Genomic DNA, 19933 nt, shown 5'->3' with positions numbered 1-19933 from the left:
CATCTCCAAATTCAGTAACGTAGGATCAAAACTGCAATATTAGCTTCATGATAGTAAAGCGCATTGTCCACACAATCCTAATTTACATTACATTAATGAATATGGATGTTTTTCTTTTTAACCTCTGCTGTAGATCCCCACCACTGCACATTTTGTACGTCTCCCTTATTGGACACACCAGATGATTTACACCCAATAAATTCAGAATCCTGCACACATTCATATGGGATTTTTGACAAGGTCCTTCCTGTTTCACCAGCATACAGTTTCGAACATTTTTTTTTATTTTTCCTGGTTTCTATCTCTCTGCTCGTGCGGGTTGTACTGTGCTCATGATCGGATCGGACTGGAAGTGTAGGAGAAGATTTCCACTAAGGAAAGTTATTGAGAGAGAGGGTTAGGCCATAGAGGAGGGAGAGGAAGGCTGAGGCTTTTGACGAAATGCTATTTTCACAGCCATGAGCCAGAAACACATGTGGAAATAATCAGACGTGAAACTCTTCCTGATAACATCATCGGAGTGCCGCGCCATGTTCCTCAACGTCTCCAGCGCAGGGGCGAGGAGACTGCGTATTTACAGCATGGAATAACAAAGAATACGCTCTCATACCTGCAATGGGGAAAATATCCTAAGAAATAGTTTGATTCTGCCGTTGAAGAGAATTCTGTTCTGGGAAGTTAGCACACACACACACACACACACACACTCTCACTCTTTTTCACACAACTATTTCCAGACCATTACTGCAGTCGTTCCCCGTGTGTTTTTTTTTTTTTTCTGCTGCTCTGGATTAGAAACCGAGACAGCAGCAGTGAAATGAGTTTAACAAAGAAACAGAGAGAAAGTAAAAGAGGCTCTTAGCTGCACTTTTGCAAAATATGTCAGAAGTACAAGTATGTTCAGGCTGTAATACAATCTTGCTACTCACTGAATGCTGCAGATAACACTAGTAATAAAAACAGTGAAGCAGTGCAAAAGGCATTACGCAATGCTTCACATTGTCACTGCTATTTCACATTGTTGTCTCATAACTACAATGCAAGTAAGGGGTATTTAGTTATTGTCTTGGAAATAATCTATTTTTTTTTTTTTTTTTTTGCATTGTTAATTCAATTTTGTATAAAAATAATGAAAAATAAAAATAAATATCAGACAATTAAATATGCTGGTAGGTGTAACAGTGATTGACAAGTAAAACTATGTATGATGAAATACATTTTCACCAAAATTACAATAAAGTATGGCCAGAAATTAATAAATACAGAGTAGATAAGTATTTATTTATTTATTTTATCTGGGTAAAAAACACTTGACATTTTGTCTGTTATATTATAACTTATATTGGAACTTCAAATGGGACTGGCTTCTATGCTCAGATGAAACTAAAACATGAGCTTTTTAGCAGCAAACACTCAAGATGGGTTTAAAAAGTACCCCATGTGTACAATGAAATATACTGCTGTATTTTTGATGTTGTGGGCCTATATTTCTGCTGGAGGTCCTGGACATCTTGTTTAGACGCATGGCATCATGGATTCTATCAAATACCAACAGATAAAAAATCAATAAGTGACTGACTCTGTTAGAAATCTTATAATGGGCCGTGTTTGGATCTTCCAACCGTACAATAATCCAAACACAAACCTCAAAAACAACACAAAAATGGGTCACTGAGCACAAAACCAAGCTTCTGCTGGCCGTTCCAGTCCTCTGACCTGAACCCTGTAGAACATGAGTGACCTGAAGAGAAGAAGCTGTGAATCTAAAGGTTCTGGAGTGATTCTGGATGAAGGAATGGTCTCTGATCTCTCGTCAGGTGTCTCTAACCTCATCAGGCATTATAGGAGAACATTTAGAGCTGTTAAACTGGCAAATGGAGGTTTCAAAATGTATTGAATTAAAGGGTGACGTTAATTGTGGCTAATGTGTATTAGAGAAAAACATTTATTTCATAATGATATTTCCACCCATTTTAAATTCGTATTATCCAATGAAAGGTTAGATTTTTGTGAATTTATTAACAATGCAGATTAATTTTCACAGCCTTCTTTGATCATATTTACCAAGGGTGCCGATATTTTTGGCCATGACTGCACACTGGACATTTATTAGTAAGTGTGTACTTTGTCATAGCTTAAAGTGCCCTTATGGGTTATGAAAGGTACATATTTTGGTTTTGGGAGTCCCCAACAACAGGTTGGCATGCATGCTAGGTCAAAAAACACTTTCATTTTCTTATATGCATTTATTTTAACCTTATTTGCGACACGACCTTATTTGCTCAACGATTCGCTCAATGATTCATTTTTCCAAACCTCTCCTTTGCCTGACGCTAATCTGCGGTGATTGGTCGATTTCATTTAAAGCAGAGTGCAGTGCTGCTTTGTGTACAGCCGTTACCGGGGAAACGGCTATTTTTAATGCTCCAAAAGCAGCACCTAGTGGCAACAAGTGGGCGGCAATATGCTAATGTTTCATGTTGACATCAACATGAAACGGCTTAAGATTCCTTTTAAAAACGACTCGTTTCAATGATTCAGAGTTGACTCTTTCTTTTGAGAGACTAACTTTATACACGGTGCATTTTCAGATTTAAAACTTTGCAGGATGTTTTCATTCAATTATTGTGCTTAATGGACTTTAATTGTGTGGAAGTAGTGCTGAAGTACAATTAAAGATATTCTGAAGTAGGCTATATGTGATTGTGCTGAAGTGGAACTACCACGAGTAAAGTTTTGGTACACTTTAAATATCTGGCATTTAAAGACCGATATTACTCAAAGATCATACAATGCTCATTAATAGTGACATTAAAACACATTTTAGGCTTAATATTAAGAAATGTGCATTGTGCGCAAGTAGTACTTCAAAAAAAGGTTTAACTATAGTTTTTATCAGTCAGTATGTCAGTAAATATGTTAATAAATTTGAACTCTATACTTAGTATCAGAGGTTGGTAGTAACGAGTTACATTTACTTCATTACATTTACTTGAGTACATTTTTTGGGTAACTAATACTTTAAGAGTAAAAGTACCCATTTTTAAATATACTCTAACTCAAGTACATTTTAGTGAAAAAACGGTACTTTTACTTTGTTACTGTGGGCGACGCTCCTCTCGTTACTTTATCTTAATGCAATACAAGTTAAAAATCCTTCAATTTATTCCAAACGCGCCGTCTACTTTTTTTCTGGGCAATGATCGATGCCCGTCCGTGAATGATTCATTCTTTTGAGTCAATTCTGTTCGAAGGCTTGATCAAACCAGTTGGCAGCCCAGTGAATCGGTTCGCGAATCAGTTTGAATGATTCGTTCAGAGTCGTCTGAAGCGGGTCTCACTCAGAGTTGTAGAAGAGCGCTGAAGACGTGGCTTTGGATCTGCAGTCAGTTGAAAGCAAATCTGCAAAGGCTATGGTTTGCTAGCTATGAAGATCTTTATTAGACGAGCACCGCGTGTGCTGTCGGTTCCACAGGTATAGATTTGATTACAGTACACGATACCACTATGACATTACCAGTTCGTTGTACGTGTACCTTACACATTAAATACAATGTATAATTTATTCATTACATAAGCTGTCACAGAGTATAAAATAAACACCCGCCAAACCCGCGTTAGTTCCAGGAGGAATGCCTAGACACAATTAATATTGATATTTTCACAATATTTACGCTTGCAGAAATAAAGGCTACATTTGTTTACATTTTGCAGAAGAAGTGCATTTGTTTCGTCATGTTCAGATGTTCTGTAGCTCATGTGAGGAGCTTTCACTCTTCTCCGTGTCAGAGGTTATATACATTTATACTACATAATTAAACTTTAAAATATAATTTGATTTAACTCAGTGATGCAAATCAGAATTTTTATCACCAGTTTTCAGAGTCATATGATCCTTCAGAAATCATTCAAATATATTGATTTATTACCAGTGTTGTTGAAAAAACAAAAACAAAAAAACAGCATACTGTATTATGGTTAGGTATGTTTTGAAGCTGGGATGCTGGTTTATGCTGGTCTTGAGCTGGTCGGACCATCTTAGGACCAGCACATGACCAGCTTAAATCAGCTCAAACCAGCATCCCATGCTTCAAAACATACCTCACCAGCATATGCTGTTTTTTTCAACAGGGAACAGTTTTGCTGCTTAATATTTTTTAGAACCTGTGACTAAAAAGAACAGCATTGATAATCAATCAGGCTGATAAAAATTCTGATTTACATCACTGAAATAAATTACATTAAATACATTAAAAGTATTTTGAACGGCTGTGTGTGTGTGTGTGTGTGTATATATATATATATATATATATATATATATATATATAAATGTATCTAAATATCTATATATCTAAATAAAAATAGACTATATTCAGTATATGATCCAAAGTAACTAGTAACTAACTACTTGAGTAGTTTTTTTATCCGATACATTTTTACTCTTACTCAAGTAACTATTCAGACTATTACTTTTACTTGAGTGCAGTTTTTGGGTACTCTGCACACCTCTGCTTAGTATGAAATAAATGTATTTTAGGTATATTACTTTTTTACAAGTGTACATCAGAAAAGCCATACACAGTGCAGATGTGATGGAAAAAAGTCTTTATAAATCAACAATCTACCCTTGTAATCGTAATTTGTGTGAAAAGAATCAATAGATGTTGGTGTTTTACTGCCTCTAGTGTTCATTTCACCTGGAAACTGCAGTGAAATGTATGTATGGGTAATTTTTTTTTTTTTTTTTTTTTGTACAGAACATATTTCCAGTGAGCCTGGGTTATTTCACAGTTTGAAGGAGAATGTTCATATGTGGCACTTTATTTGTGTTTTAGTTCCGGACTCGGCCCCAGACAATGTGACAGTTGTGGTGAACGGAACAGAAGTGATCCTGAGATGGTCAGAACCTCCTGGAAAGATGAACGGACAGCTGCAGGGATACATGATGGAGTACAGCTCACCTAACATGGAACAGGTGACCACACACTGACAGCAACATTTGTGTGTGCTTTTGGTTTTCCTATATTTTTTATTATTTATTTTCTCTTTACTACTGTATTGACCTGAATATAAGACGACCCTGACTCCCCTTTTTCCAGAAGTACCTTTTGGAAAGGCTTTTTGAAAACCAAATCTTGCTCCCTCTCTCTCTCTCTCTGTAAAACATTTTTTCTTAAATTATTTTCATATTGCATATTTCTCCTATTTTAATTTTTGTTTCGAAAGTATGCTAAATACTGGTAAAATGTACCAACAATGACATCGAAAAATATACAGTTTTTGATATATCATAAAAATAACAGGTAGCTCATCTGAATTATATAACATTTAGGCTATCCATCTCGTAGCCTACCAAAATGTTATTAACAGTAGAAGAGAAATCTTATTGTAGTCTTCAAATCTGGGTCTTGTGTTTTAAAATCCCTTACAGAGGAAGTTTGTTCCCATCAGACTAACATGACAGTCACGACTCGTGCCCCTGTAAGCTTTTCTTTTTTTTTTTTTTTTTCACTTGCGATATTTACAAAACATTACGTATTTCACGGTACACTGGTTTTATGCGTGTTTGGCGCCACCTATAGTTGTGGGTGTATTATTGACATGTCAAAGCCTAGACCCTGAATATAGGACGACTGCGTTTTTTCAGATGTATTTTTTTATCCAAGAAAAAAACATTGTCTTATATTCGGGTCAATGCGGTAAATAGCTGTGCCAATCCGTCAGATTACAGGAAGTAGTGTTTGATGTTGACTGTATTGCTGTGTTGTTTATGATGGATTGGTCTGCAGGTTGTGGTGGACACAGGTTTGGACACAGAGCTGTTTGTCAATCTCTCAGCTCCGCTGTCAAACGTCTCCTTCAGAGTGTGTGCGTACACCGGAGCGGGACCGGGGCCTTGGACGCCCCTCCAAACCATCACGCTCATTACTGCAGGTATGAAAGCAGGCAGACAGTAACCACATCTAAAATTCCCACAGGTCAAACAGTTGCACTGAATGTTAATGGTCTCTTTCCTTGCAATGTTTTGCAGAAACGGGGCAATCCAGAGGTGAGTGACACACACACACACACATACACAAGTGTTTTTTCACACCACTTGACCTGTAAATGCTTTCATATTTTATATTGTTCTACCTTGACCCCAAACCAAAACCTCACAGAAACCTCTGTTCATGTGTATGTTTTAATTAAGATGTCAGGAAGACACAAAATGTAACTCATCACAGACATTTCATCCCACAAAAATAGGACCCACAGAAGATACAGAAGTGGACTTTTCCTTTGACTTCCCTTATTTAGAGTCCTTCTTAAAATGTTGTTTTTATTTTTCTGTCTGCTGATGCTGTCTCAGGAAAGAGGAAGAAAAGACAAACGAGGGCAAGAAAGGAACAGAAAGAACTGCAAGGAAATGAGTTGCAGGAGTTCTGTTGAGTGGGAGGCATGTGGAAAGATTTTAGGACGTTCTCTAGAAGCAACACGCCCTGCTGTAAATATGGACTGAGGTCATTTTAATGAGCTAATTCAGCCAATGACCAGCTGAACAAAACATACATTCACCCTCTAGTCTCTGAACAGTTGCCCATGATAAAATATAAAGACACATCAGACATTGGTATGGACAGAACGGTATGGCATCATTTAATTATGCAACCCAAGTTTAATCTGTCCTGGTGAAACTCCATAAGACGTTTATGTGACGAGGGAGAAAAACCTGAGGAACCTGACTGGCTGTGGGAGAGTAGCCAGACAGATTAATATAATGCATATCCCCTATATATAGCATAAACTTTATTCAAGCTGTTCAAGACAAACTTTTAGGATGCTCTTTGTGGTCTGCTAGATGCATCCAGTGTGACCCTCTTACACATTATTACTGAGCTCATTGCATTGCATTCTGAGATTGACTAGAATGCAATTCTGCCTCAGAATCTGGCTAAAATGTATGTAATGCAGCACAGTGTTGCTGCTAAATCTTGAAATGGACTCAGAAATGAGGGAGAGCAAGATCCAAGAGCACCAACTGTAAAATTATAATAACAAAAGTAAAGGAAACATGGAAAGGACAAGACCTGACAATGAGAACTGGAAACACAAGGGCGAGAACTACTAACTAAAAGTCTATAAAGCAAAAGCACAGGCAGGAAATGCATTAGACTCAACAGCCTTGAAAGCCTCAGCTCACTCGCTTTCCAAACAGAGCTACACACTTCAGTGCTTGCATGTTTCCCGCTTTCCTCTTTATTATCTCATTTACACTGAGATTCTTGACATCTCCTCTGCGTGTGTGTGAAGGTATCTTGAGTGCTCCGGCGTTCTCCTGGCACTGGTGGTACGTGGTCATGGCCATCGCCGCCGCCATCGCTCTCGCGGTGCTCCTGGCCGTGTATGTGACCAGGCTGAGGCGGAAGGAGACACGTTTTGGGTGGGTAGAAATGAGGCTTTCTGCTGTTTTGCTGGATTCTTACACTGTGGGTGTGAGCAGAGATGTTATTTGCTAACTGGAAAATGAATAGGCATACATGAACTAGAGACACTAGAAGTTGTCCATGATTGTAAGTGTGATGTTAATCTTGGACTGGTCATCTGTCCAGGATGTTGGAATAGTTTCCAGCATCTCCTCATAACCCTACATGGGACAAGAGCTAATGGACAGGGACTAGAAAGCACAAAACTCTCATCCTGAAGTGGTCAATTTTCAATCTTTTTTTTTTTTTTTTTTTAGCAATGTTTACAACAGGTATAGTTTAGGAATAACATTACCAAAATCATAACTGAATAAAGAAATGAAAAATACTAAGAGGTAGTGTTCCATGTGAAGAATATGTGGGCTTAAAGATGTGCATTTGTGTGTGTATTTGTAAAGTGAGGCGTTTGAACCCATGATGGAGAGCGGTGAACTCGTCGTTCGATACCGAGCTCGTCGAACCTACAGCCGACGCACAACAGAAGCCACACGTGAGTTTGCGTTCTCTCCAGTAACATTTGAACATTTAAGTCTGTACTCGCTCGCACATGTAGCTGTAACTAGATCAGGAACACCTGCTCGAGAACTGATCAGTGGGAATTCCTTCACGTCTTAGGTGGACGTTCTAGTTTTCTTTTTTACCTAAGTTATATGATTATTATTAATTCAAAGTTTGAAAATATGACTTTCATACTATTGTTAGAAAGCTCAACGTTCAACCATTTCCCTGGCTGTCAAACCCATGACTTTGGTATTGTTAATGCCACTGCTGTTCTGTCTGAGCTACAGGAAAGTGTCACACTGCAGATTGGTGGTTTAGAACCACATGTTGTGGTCTTAATGCAAAGAAGCTGTTGTGTTGTGTTGATTCTCACATCCAGCTTCATGAGTGCCATGACAGCAGTGATTCACTTGCACAGGCTGAAGACTAAAACCTAAACTGACCTTAAACCTGAAACCTGTCTTGCAAGTACTGCTATGTCTCTCATGATCATGATCGTGATGTGAGTTATATATATATATTTAATGTTCTCAAGAGTGTAAGATCAGCCAGACTCCCTTCTGCACGCATGTGAGATGTCTTCACTGTTGTTTGACAGAGTTGTTAAGGAAATGAGCGTGCACTCATAACCTGCTATCACGTTTCACCCTCAAAACTGGTGGATTTGTCTCTGCCAGGGACAGTTTGATACCGATGTGCCTCAACATGCAGGAGCAACAAAACTGGATAGAGAGAGGAAAAGTTTACAGAGAAACAGAGACCAACAGATAACAAATTCACATTCTCATTTTATGGGTTCATTGCATAGACCTAATGGTTTTTATACTGTACAAACTGTATTTTCTATCCTCTTAACCTAACCTAACCCCACACCTACACCTACCCCTCACACAAAGCATTTTTACATTCTCAAAACACTTCATTCTATATGATTTATAAGCTTGTTTCCTCATGGGGACCTACATTTACTGGTGTCACTATCCTTGTGGGGACATTTGGTCCTTATAATGCAGGGAATACAAGGTACACACACACACACACACACACACACACACACATGTTAGTTTTTGTGAAAAGTGGGGACTCTCCATAGGCGTAATGGTTTTTATACTGTACTTACTGTATGTGCTATTGTCCTACACCAACCCTACACCTAAACCTACCCCTTACAGGAGACTGTGCATTTCAACTTTCCCCAAAAAAACCTCATTCTGAGTGATTTATAAGCGTTTTGAAAAGTGGGGACATGGGTCAATGTCCTGAGATGTCACCTTCTCCTTGTAATGCCTGCCATACCTTTGTTATTATACAATATACATTTGTCATTATACAGTTATACTTTTCACAAAAACGCGCGCGCGCGCACCCACCCACACACACACACACACACACGTGTGTCCTGTGAAACTTGCTGGTGTAGATTCCTGTAGAAATCATAATAAAGTCACAGCTGGAAGTAATAAACCTCAGCAAACAGACGCACATACTGTTAATGCCACACACACCCATGACACAACACTTTGGTAATAATATGCCGGTATTACTATACATTACATGCTTGTAAACAGTTTGTATTATAATGTTGTCCAGGTTCTTATATAGAGTGCTTATATCAGTATTACTTTTACTCAACAAACACCTATCCATAAGCTTGAAAGTGATCCAGCTAACATGAAATAATAATGAACAACACTCTTACAGCATTTATTCATCTAGCTTAATGTGAAATTTTACATCTTTTAACAAATTTCTAGATGAGAATACCACTCTTGAAAAAAAAGAATATATATTTCTATAGCACTTTATACAATAGTCTCACTGTGTGTGCGAAAGTAAAATACCTTGGACATTTTATCACTGAACGCATAACAGATGATGAGATAGCAGTGATATTATTCAGCTCAAGTCAGTTCAGATAAATAGTGTGAGGTTAATCGGTCAGCTGTAGGCAATAGGCAGCAATGTTGTTATTCATCTTTAGTTGGTTCGCTGTTGATTCAGTTCAGTTCAATAACATGTTGATGCTGTAAGAAGTGATTCAGCTGTAAAGCAGCTCTACAGAAGACAGCAATGCCTTACAGAAACAGAAAATCACACGTTAAAATCATGTTAACAAAAACTGAGTATTTTAATGCATATGTTTTTATTTGTTTTGTTTTTCTCATTTACATCCATTGGAAATGCCTCAATATAACCTCAATTTTAAGGGAGGGACAATTAAAAATACATTTTTGGGTAACACTTTAGAATACTGCTCCATCATTAATGAATAACTACACAAGAACACATGAGTAACGCAACATTAACACTCTAGTAAATACTAGTAACTAACAAGAAACTCTTTAATGAATTAGTAAGTAATAGTACTTAGTCGAATGTGGTAGTTCACTATTAGCTAATTAGTAACTATTATTTTTTCATACCTTCTTAAAGGTCCCATGACATGCTGCTTTTTGGATGCTTTTATATAGGCCTAAGCGGTCCCTAGTGCTGTATCTGAAGTCTCTTTCCTGAAATTCAGCCTTGGTGCAGAATTTCAGCCTCTACGAGCCAGTCCCACATTGAGCTTTCCGTAGGACGTGCCATTTCTGTGTCTGTAGCTTTAAATGCTAATGAGGAGGAGAGAGGCGGGGCAAGGTGGAGGGTGGGGGTGTGGCCTTAACCAGCTTGCGCTACCATGCGCTAATGTTGACAGTGGATGTATCGCAGTGGCTCAGACACGCAGTCCTTCAAGCTTTTCAGTTTGACCCAGAATCTGATCCGGATGAAGAAGCTGCAACTCCTACTATTAAGTAATAGTAGTTACTAGAGTGTTAATAGTGCATTAGTCACTTGTTCCTATTCATTAATGAAGGAACAGTATTCTAAAGTGTTACCCATTTTTGTTATAATAAACATTATGCCATTAATGCAGTTGAGCATAACTTCGAACCTGAAATATTGCTTTAACATCAGGAGCAGACATCCATCCAAGTGCATTCAATAAGTTTTTCCAATCTTTGATTAATTTTCTCCCCTGTGAACTGAGAATGAGTTCAGAGGAAAGGAGTTGTGCTTTATGCTTAACTCCATGCATATCTCACTGCTGTCCTGAGCTGAGTCACTGAAACAAAGCTGAACTTCTGCACGTCTCAAGGTCTGCATTGCATTCGGTTTCTGATGCGGAGCGTTCCAGCGAAGCCTGACGTCATGTGTTGAGATGGCGGACGCTCATGATAGCGTGAGCTTGGTTTTGAGCAGTAGTAAAGGGTGGAGGGTTTATGTCATCTTACAATCCTTTTTTCAGTTTTTTGCACTCACTCTCTCTCTATCTATCCCTACTCTCTCGATTGCCATCTGGGTTCATTTGAAGGGCAAAACAATCTTCAGGAACGTCAGTGGCGTTCTTCAGATAGAGGCTATTGGGAAAAGCTTATTCATCTAATCTTGTCAATGAAAATATAAAGAGCTGCTTGTGTCACTATCGCCACAGTTCTTCAGTCACTCTTTCATTACTCCATCCATAGTTCTGGAGTCGAGTTTGGAGCTTGAGCCCTCTATCCTGGACTCGGTTCGATTTCATCACACTTGAGATTATATGAACATTATATTAACAAAGCTCATGAACAAATGTGCTACTTCTGTATCGTCATGTGTTTCAGAGTGAAACTGAATCTTGAATTAGGAAAACTCAAGGATGAAGCTTGATTTTTAGCGCACCTGCTCTTCTGCTTTTTGCTCATTTTTTTGTTTATAGGGTTAATTTTATGCACACTTATATCAAGTTTTTGAGACTTCAGACCACCAGAATATGGTCTCATTATTATTATTATTATTAGTAGTAGTATTTTGTTTGTTGTTATTATTATTAGAATATTATGAAGCAAAAGTCTTGTTTTCACATGGAAATTCTCTGTGAGTGAAATTCATTCTCATAAAAGAAATTTGACTTTCATTTATTTTCAAAGTGCCTCTGATTTTATCTGAATAGAAATAAAACACAACCTCTTCAAAAATGTTTAGACTTCATGAACATAACATGATAAGCAGGTTCTTGTAAACTCGCTTGAAATAAAGCGAGTGCAAACAAAATCATTGTGTATTCAGCGTCAGATATCACCTTTAACTCTCAGCTGACTTTGGTTGATTGTGTCACTTGATGATCATATAACAGTACAGAGAGCAAACAGCATGATATCAATGCCAAAACCAAAGAATACATTGTTTTTTTTTCACATGTTGTTGAAAACATTCAAAGAGGCTCTGAAATCTGATGCTAATCTCAGATGACTCGTTCTTTTCTCAGTAAACTCTCTGGGGATCAGCGATGAGCTCAAGCAGAAGCTGCAGGACGTGATGGTGGACAGACACAAGCTAACGCTGGGAAAAACACTCGGGGAAGGTGAGCTGCAGGCATCAGTGTGCTGTACTGTCTGGACTGCTGACCGGATTGTAACGGTGTGTGTGTGTGTGTGTGCAGGCGAGTTCGGCTCGGTCATGGAGGGTTTGCTCACTCAGGAGGACTCTGTGCTCAAAGTGGCAGTGAAGACCATGAAAAGTGAGTCAATAGCAACTGCAGCGTCTCTGAAAACACCTGCAAACATTTTCATCAGACTAACCTCGTGCTCTGCTGTGTTTTGGTCAGTCGCTATCTGCACTCGCACTGAAATGGAAGATTTCCTGAGAGAGGCGGCGTGCATGAAGGAGTTCGATCATCAGAACGTCATGCGGCTTCTAGGTAAGAGTGATCACGCTCTCAGTCTCCTGGAAAAAACTACAAGAAAGTTTTACTTACAGTAACATGGACTTCTCCTCCATCTTGCCAAATACAGTCACAGGAGGCCGGTCACATGGTCAACTATCTCCAGCATTTTATAGGTCAGATTAGTTGCTCTGAAAACACATGAAGACAGTATATTAATACTTGCACATAGAATTACTAAACTACTTCGTAATCAGTAGCTGAGACGGTTTTAATTACATAAATAAGGACACGAAAGAAGTTGTGGCAAACTTGAATGAGCTCAGAATAAAAACAAACGGCAGCATGATTATGTTTTCAGACTAAAATAGTAAAGTGAATATTTCTTACTGAATATTCTGAGCGATTAGACTTGCGCTACTGACACTGTGTTCAGAAAATGTGAAAAATCTGAATGGTTGATATTACTTTCCCTGCCATTACAGAGGTCTGGAAAGTGACCACTGTACATTTTTATTGATTTTTTAAAATAACGTACACTAGTGAATCATGCACAATAAGACTAGGAACACTTCTTGAGAAAGCGAGCGGTGTCAGCTTGGTTTCGGTGGGTTCAGGCTGGTGAGAGTGATGGATTGTGTGTTGTGTGACAGGTGTGTGTCTGCAGACGGTGGAGAGCGAAGGCTATCCGTCTCCTGTGGTCATTCTTCCCTACATGAAGCACGGAGACCTCCACAGCTACCTGCTGTACTCCAGACTCGGAGACGCACCCGTGGTGAGTGAAGCACTGGAGACAGACATAAGAGAAAAGGATAATATGGATATATGGCAAAGTGCATTAAGACAGCGATCAGAAGAGTGTTTCAGCATTGATTAACACTTAAAGAGTGGAAGTTCCCTTTTAAAACAATATTTCACCCAGAAATGAAAGGTCTGTGTGACTTTCTTTCAGAAAAGATGTTCATGGTCATGCTGCTCTTTTTCATAAAATGAAAGCAGTATAAAAATGTTCATAGTAACCAACTAACTATGTTGGAACCACATAATGTGAGTAAATTTGGGATTTGGGTGAGCAGTTCCTTTAAATAATAATACATTTATCTCAAAACAAAACAAAAATCTAAATCTAAAAATAAATGGGAAAAATTTTTGGATTTTATGCACAAATTTGAACCGATGACTCTTGCAGACACAGACTGTCCTATCTGGCACCAGCATTATTCTCTAAAAGAAATCTTTTTCACAAACATTACACCATCCCTGATGAATGTGAACACTGAAGGAAAGCAAGGCCGTGATGCAATCACAGTGAATGATTCTGTCAAGATATAATTGATGACCGGTTTGTTTTGTGGTTAGATGCACATCCTCATGGTCGGAGTTGTGAAACTCCTTTGTAATCATAAATGAAGTTCCTCTAAAGCACAGACGTCAGGCACACAGTGCATTCTCTCAGGAACGTGTTTACCGCAGAAGTGCTTTTAAAGCCCACTGGTCTATGATTTCTGTTATTGTCTGCGGTCAGAGCAGAATATGGGAAAGTCTCTGGCACCACCTACCTGTCAAAGCTTTGTACAGCTGTTTGATGTTTTAAATATCTAGAATATCTCTGTCTCTTCTGTGTAGTATCTGCCCTCTCAGATGCTGGTGAAGTTCATGACGGATATCGCCAGAGGAATGGAGTACCTGAGCAGAAAAAACTTCATCCACAGAGACCTGGCGGCTCGAAACTGCATGTGAGTGCTGATGGGAAACAAACACTGCTCATATGCTTCACACGCTGCTGCTTACTGCAGAGATCTACATGTAATATACTGATCTGAGTGTTGTGTTTGATAACCAGGTTAAATGAGAACATGAATGTGTGCGTGGCGGACTTTGGCTTGTCTAAGAAGATCTATAATGGAGACTACTACAGACAAGGGCGCATCTCTAAGATGCCTGTCAAGTGGATCGCCATCGAGAGTCTGGCGGACAGAGTGTACACCACTAAGAGTGACGTGGTAAGATGTCCTCGATTTGATAAACAGAATGAAGAACCGATTCTGAGCATTCCAGAGCTTGAACAAGCGGACGTGTTTCTGATCTTTGTTCACACTAGAGCATTAAAAACAATGTACAGCGTACAGAGAGATTCATAACTGACATTAATACATGTGCCTGGTCTTATGGAGAATGATGCACATTATTACAAAGATTCCAAAATATTATAACTTGCTACACCTCTGAAACGATATCGACTGTTGTTTTGCATCTACTGCTCTGTTTCTCAGCATTCATACTGTTCATAAAGGTGCATTTGTCTGTCCTCTGCAGTGGTCATTTGGAGTAACCATGTGGGAGATCGCGACTCGAGGTCAGACACCGTACCCTGGAGTGGAAAACAGTGAAATCTATGATTATCTGAGGCAGGGCAACCGTCTGAAACAGCCTCCAGACTGCCTGGACAGTATGTGAGTATGCCTTTCAAAAACCTGTTTGGCTTTTCACACTGTGCTTAGACCTGGGTTAACATGTATTTAACCTCTGGTTAACACTACTCTCGACCTCAACATGAGCATTGCTTTAAAGGAAGTAGCACTGCTGGGCTATGAATGCTGTTGACTGAACTTGAGTTCCAAACTGGTTTCAGCAATTCAGACTGCAAACTCGGCTAATCATTTAATCTTTTTATTTATTTTTTGTGGTACTGCTGAATAGTAGTGCAAGTAACACCATCTGTATTTTAGTATGGTGTTCAGTCCAGTATTAAAAGCCTGAAAACGGTTCCCAGCCCAACTCGTGTGCTGTATTACAGTCAAACCAGAGCACCGTGTGAGGAAAAGACTGAAATACAAGTTGTTTTTTGTGAAAATTGTCCTCTCACATTGGCTCTCAAATATCTGTCATGTTTTGCAACATTCAAACACCACAAACAATCATGAGACAAGCAATGTTTGACATTCTGTCCATCGGTGCGTCTCTCTTTTCTCACAGCTATTCCCTGATGTTTTCCTGCTGGCTGTTGAGCCCGAAGGACAGGCCGAGCTTCGAGATCTTGTGCTGCGAACTCGAGAAGGTCCTGGAAGATCTTCCGAGCCAAGACCCGGATGAGATACTCTATGTCAATATGGAGGAGACCTCCGGAGAACTGGGGGCCGTGGGGGGCCGTGATCCCATAATGGGTGTCCCGTGTGCTCTCGGGGCCCTGAAGGGTTCGGGCTCAGTGGCCACTGTAGAAGTGCACCACCCCAACCGCTACGTGATCTGCCCCCAGCATGAGAACCAGCGCCTCCTAAACGCAGACTCCATGGAGAGTCTGACCCTGACGGGGCCCGGACCCACCCCGCTGCTCCAGCCCTCGTCCTGCTCCACCCCAGTGCCGCCCTCTGAAGGGCCGTCGCCGGAGGACAGAGACGAGAAGAAGAGAGCGCCGTGGCAGTGACTGAAAGTGACCTAGACTGCCTCTCGTGGAGAGCTGAGCTATTGCTCCTGCCCCATCATTTTGCACAAACATGCCACACACTCGGCCAGACATTCAATCAATTACATCTTTGTTTATGCTTTTCAGACAAGCATGTTTCCTTTTCATTCCAAATTGTCCTTTATGTTCAGTGTGGGTCATGAGAAATCAAATCAATCGTAGTTTTTGTCTTACACTCTGTCATGACCAGAAACAATGTACTAATTTTCCAGGAAAAAGTCATACATGTGTCTCTGCAGCACAGAAGCAGTCATAAGCAGCACAAGTATATTTGTAGCAATAGCCAACAATACATTGTATGGGTCAAAATTATCCATTTTTTTATGCCAAAAATCATTAGAATATTACGTAAAGATCGTGTTCCATGAAGACATTTTGTAAATTTCCTACTGTAAATATATCAAAACTTCATTTTTGATTAGTAATATGCATTGCTAAGAACTTCATTTGAACAACTTTAAAGGAGATTTACTTTACTTTTTTTTTGCACCCTCAGATTCCAGATTTTCAAACAGTTGTATCTCAGCCAAATATTGTTCGATCCTAACAAACCATACATCAATGGAAATATTATTTATTCATGTATAAATCACAATTTCACAAAATTGACCCTTATGACTGGTTTTGTGGTCCAGGGTCACATTTGTCTGTCCATTTTGATAAATGATGTGTGCAGCACTAAGCTATATTGCAGATATATTGAAGAGTATTTAGTGGTGTTTGCTTGTTGTTGATCGTACTTATGCGAGGTTCCCACTGCACGATTTTAGCCATGATTTTCACTCACCAACAGTTTTGTGGAAATCGCTGACAAATGCCTGAAATTGCATAGAGTCCTGCAGTGTGAAATGTGTTTTGACTGGAAATGACATCGGCGATGACCTACAACCAATCAGAGAGCAAGATACAGGGCAAGGGACAGTTCAGGGGAGGAGTCCTAGACCTGCAACAGAACACACATGACCTCTGCAAGCATCCATTCTCTCTTTTTACTTTGTTTTACTGCAAGCCAGCATAAAGACAACTTGTAACGCAAACTTCTTGTGGACTACAATTTCTAACAGGAAAGCCTGTGTCACACGTGCTTTTACGTTATTTCCTGTATCACTTCCTGTGAGTGTTTGGTTGTGAAATATAGTTGGTAGACCAGAGTTATCACTGGAAAGGTTGTGTAATGTGTGACGCTCTGCCGTGTAGTGTGCACACAACAGCAGCTAGACGGTACTAGATTGACTCTGAAAATCATGCAGTGTGTTCCCGGCATTAGTACGACTTGTTTAGGAGGTGTATTACATTTTAAAGTCATTTAGTTTATAAAAGGTACATGGGAGACATGGGAGTGGGCTTTTTTTAAATTGGGCCAGAAAGAAAGCACCAAGAATAAACGCATGGCATTGTTCAAGCAACTACTGCACACTCTTTAAAACAAAGGTTCCAAAAGGGTGTTTTTGGCAGTGATGTAATTGAAGAACAATTTTGGGCTTCTCAAAGAACCTTTCTCTCGTCTTAGAGTGAAGAACATTTTTAATGATCTGAAGACCCTTTTGTTCAATGGAAAGATGTCACTGATTCTTAATGGAACCTCATTTTTAAGAGTGTTTGTAGTGTATGGAAAATGAGCAACAAATCAAATATCTTGTTGCATGCTTTTATCACATTAAAACCCTTGTTCCAAAAAACGTCCTGAGAGTCGGCGCACCTCCTGCAGTCGTATGAGACTGATATCAGTCGGCTGGAATCTGACCGGTTAAAGCCCCTTTTCTGTAAGGTACTAAAGTTAGCTTTCTGCTGATATTAATCACACAATACAGTCATCATCAACTCAGGAGATGCTTGGATTTACAATGACCAATGACACAAAGGTCAGATTAAGCGAATGCCGCAAACTAGCTTGACACTGCCAGTCTCTAGAATGGGACAAAACTGGTCAAAGTACTCAATCTGTTTCTGTCCGCTGAGACATGTCTCTTGACCAGCATCTTTATCCAAAGAAACACATGGAGGATGACGATAGTATTCTGTGCTAGGTCTAACATGTCAAACCAAATCCTCAGTGATCATGTCATTTGTTCATGTGTGTGACCTACAGACTAACCTCCAGGTGTATGCGTACAGTTTTTATAACTCTGTTTCTGAGCTTTTCTGAATCAGCAGGGTTTTTTAGCATTGGTTTGAGACCAGTGTAGTGGTTTCTCTTACGGTTTAGAGGAGCAGAAAGGGCAGTAGACTAGACTAAGCTGTGTAAGGCTGCACATACAACAGGTCTTTGCTCATCAGAGGCCCTGCCCCAGACTCAAGCACAGTGTTTTTTCTTGTTTCTTAATGTTTTTTTGTACATTTATATTTTGCACTAATCATTTTTGTCATTATATTGTTTGTATTTCATTGTTTATGCATTTTCTTTTTTACCTGACATGGATTTTGATGTACATTTACCATAATATTATCATGTTATGATAATATTAAAAAGGCTGTTTCAGTTCAAATACAGATGACATTTTAGATGATTATTTTGCAATTCTTTTAAAATATTTTTAGCATGATAAATATGGTCATTTGTTAAAATAATTTCTTCCAGTACAGCCTTTAACCTAATCTGAAATTTAAATCACTGAAAGAGACACTTTGAAACGAAATTATATTACATCATAGAACTAATCTTTGGAAAATATTTGGTATTGTCTTTTTTTTTTTTTTTTTTTCTCCTCACTGTAATGTGGTACTAAGATTGGCAGAGGTACATTAATATACGACAGATGTAACTGTATATTATAATTTTAATGAGCCACAGCGCTTTAGATACATGTAACATTGGATGACAAATGATTTACTATATAAATGATGTTCATGTGAACCAGCGTTCAGTTGGAATCATCTGTGATGGACAGTTCTGCTCTCTGCACACATGAAAGATTGAAGACCAAAATGAACATGACAGCCCCTACAAAATGTTGTGTCAGTCACCTCGTGCGGATATTTGCATGCTCACATTTTCAGCACTGTCTTTCATGATGAGAAACACTGTGTGTTTAAATATGTGGATTTGAAGTGTCTCAGCTGACCTCAGTTGAACCGGACAAATTCAACTGCACCACTTTTGCATGAGATATTTCAGTGCAAAAACCTGCATCTTCTATATGTAGTATTACATATTCTTTTGCCTGACAGTAAATCAGCCAGTGATGATCAAATGATGGAGAAGAGCGTTATCCAGGTGTGCAGTGTAGTAAAGCTATTCATTCAAAGCAAATTTTGGTATACAAATTTTATTTTTTCTCAACATATGAATTCATAGACAGAAGCACACTTCAACGTGCCTTTGAAAGCCAGTATTTTGCCTTAAAATGGCTCAGTTTACGGTGCACGAGTGTTTAGCTTTAGAATTATGTCTAATGCTGTCTAGATAACATCAGTGTCATCATTGTGATTTTGATATGCTTTGTATTAAAATAAATACTATCTACACAATTGATGATTTTCTTTTATGTGATTTGTTGAGATTGCAGTTAAATGTTACATTAAAAAAGAGACTAAATTTAGACTTGATCTTGAGTGAAACGACTCACTGACATTAATCACTACTCTAATGAAAATACATTGCTTTGGTGAAATAATGTGTGAACGGTTCGGGAAGTGAATAACTGGCCTAATGAATACAGAAAAACAGAAAATATTAGAATTTTAAAGAAATATATATTCCACTAATGTCTTACAGTTTTTCTCGATTGCTAACACACAATTCATGAAACAATTCACCATTTTCTCACAACTATAAACACAATCTCAAAATTACACACCAACTTGTGCAAACTTCAAACTTCC

General features: G+C 38.9%; 1 protein-coding gene across 1 annotated transcript in view; it reads left to right on the top strand.

The window, feature by feature from the left end:
- Positions 1-19581, top strand: part of LOC131554399 (tyrosine-protein kinase receptor UFO) — a 40913-nt gene extending 21332 nt beyond the window's left edge. The window contains exons 8-20 of the mRNA XM_058799769.1: positions 4836-4975; positions 5790-5934; positions 6032-6049; positions 7294-7423; positions 7865-7956; positions 12253-12348; positions 12427-12504; positions 12592-12684; positions 13302-13423; positions 14275-14384; positions 14492-14651; positions 14965-15101; positions 15625-19581. Of these exons, the coding sequence (XP_058655752.1) occupies positions 4836-4975; positions 5790-5934; positions 6032-6049; positions 7294-7423; positions 7865-7956; positions 12253-12348; positions 12427-12504; positions 12592-12684; positions 13302-13423; positions 14275-14384; positions 14492-14651; positions 14965-15101; positions 15625-16072 (1769 nt within the window). The 3' untranslated portion in view covers positions 16073-19581. The remainder of the gene's footprint in view (positions 1-4835; positions 4976-5789; positions 5935-6031; positions 6050-7293; positions 7424-7864; positions 7957-12252; positions 12349-12426; positions 12505-12591; positions 12685-13301; positions 13424-14274; positions 14385-14491; positions 14652-14964; positions 15102-15624) is intronic.
- The last annotated feature ends 352 nt before the right edge of the window (positions 19582-19933 follow it).

Source organism: Onychostoma macrolepis, chromosome 15 (assembly GCF_012432095.1).
Source record: "Onychostoma macrolepis isolate SWU-2019 chromosome 15, ASM1243209v1, whole genome shotgun sequence".
Taxonomy (NCBI): Eukaryota; Metazoa; Chordata; class Actinopteri; order Cypriniformes; family Cyprinidae; genus Onychostoma; species Onychostoma macrolepis.
This window is presented reverse-complemented; position numbering and strand designations above follow the sequence as displayed.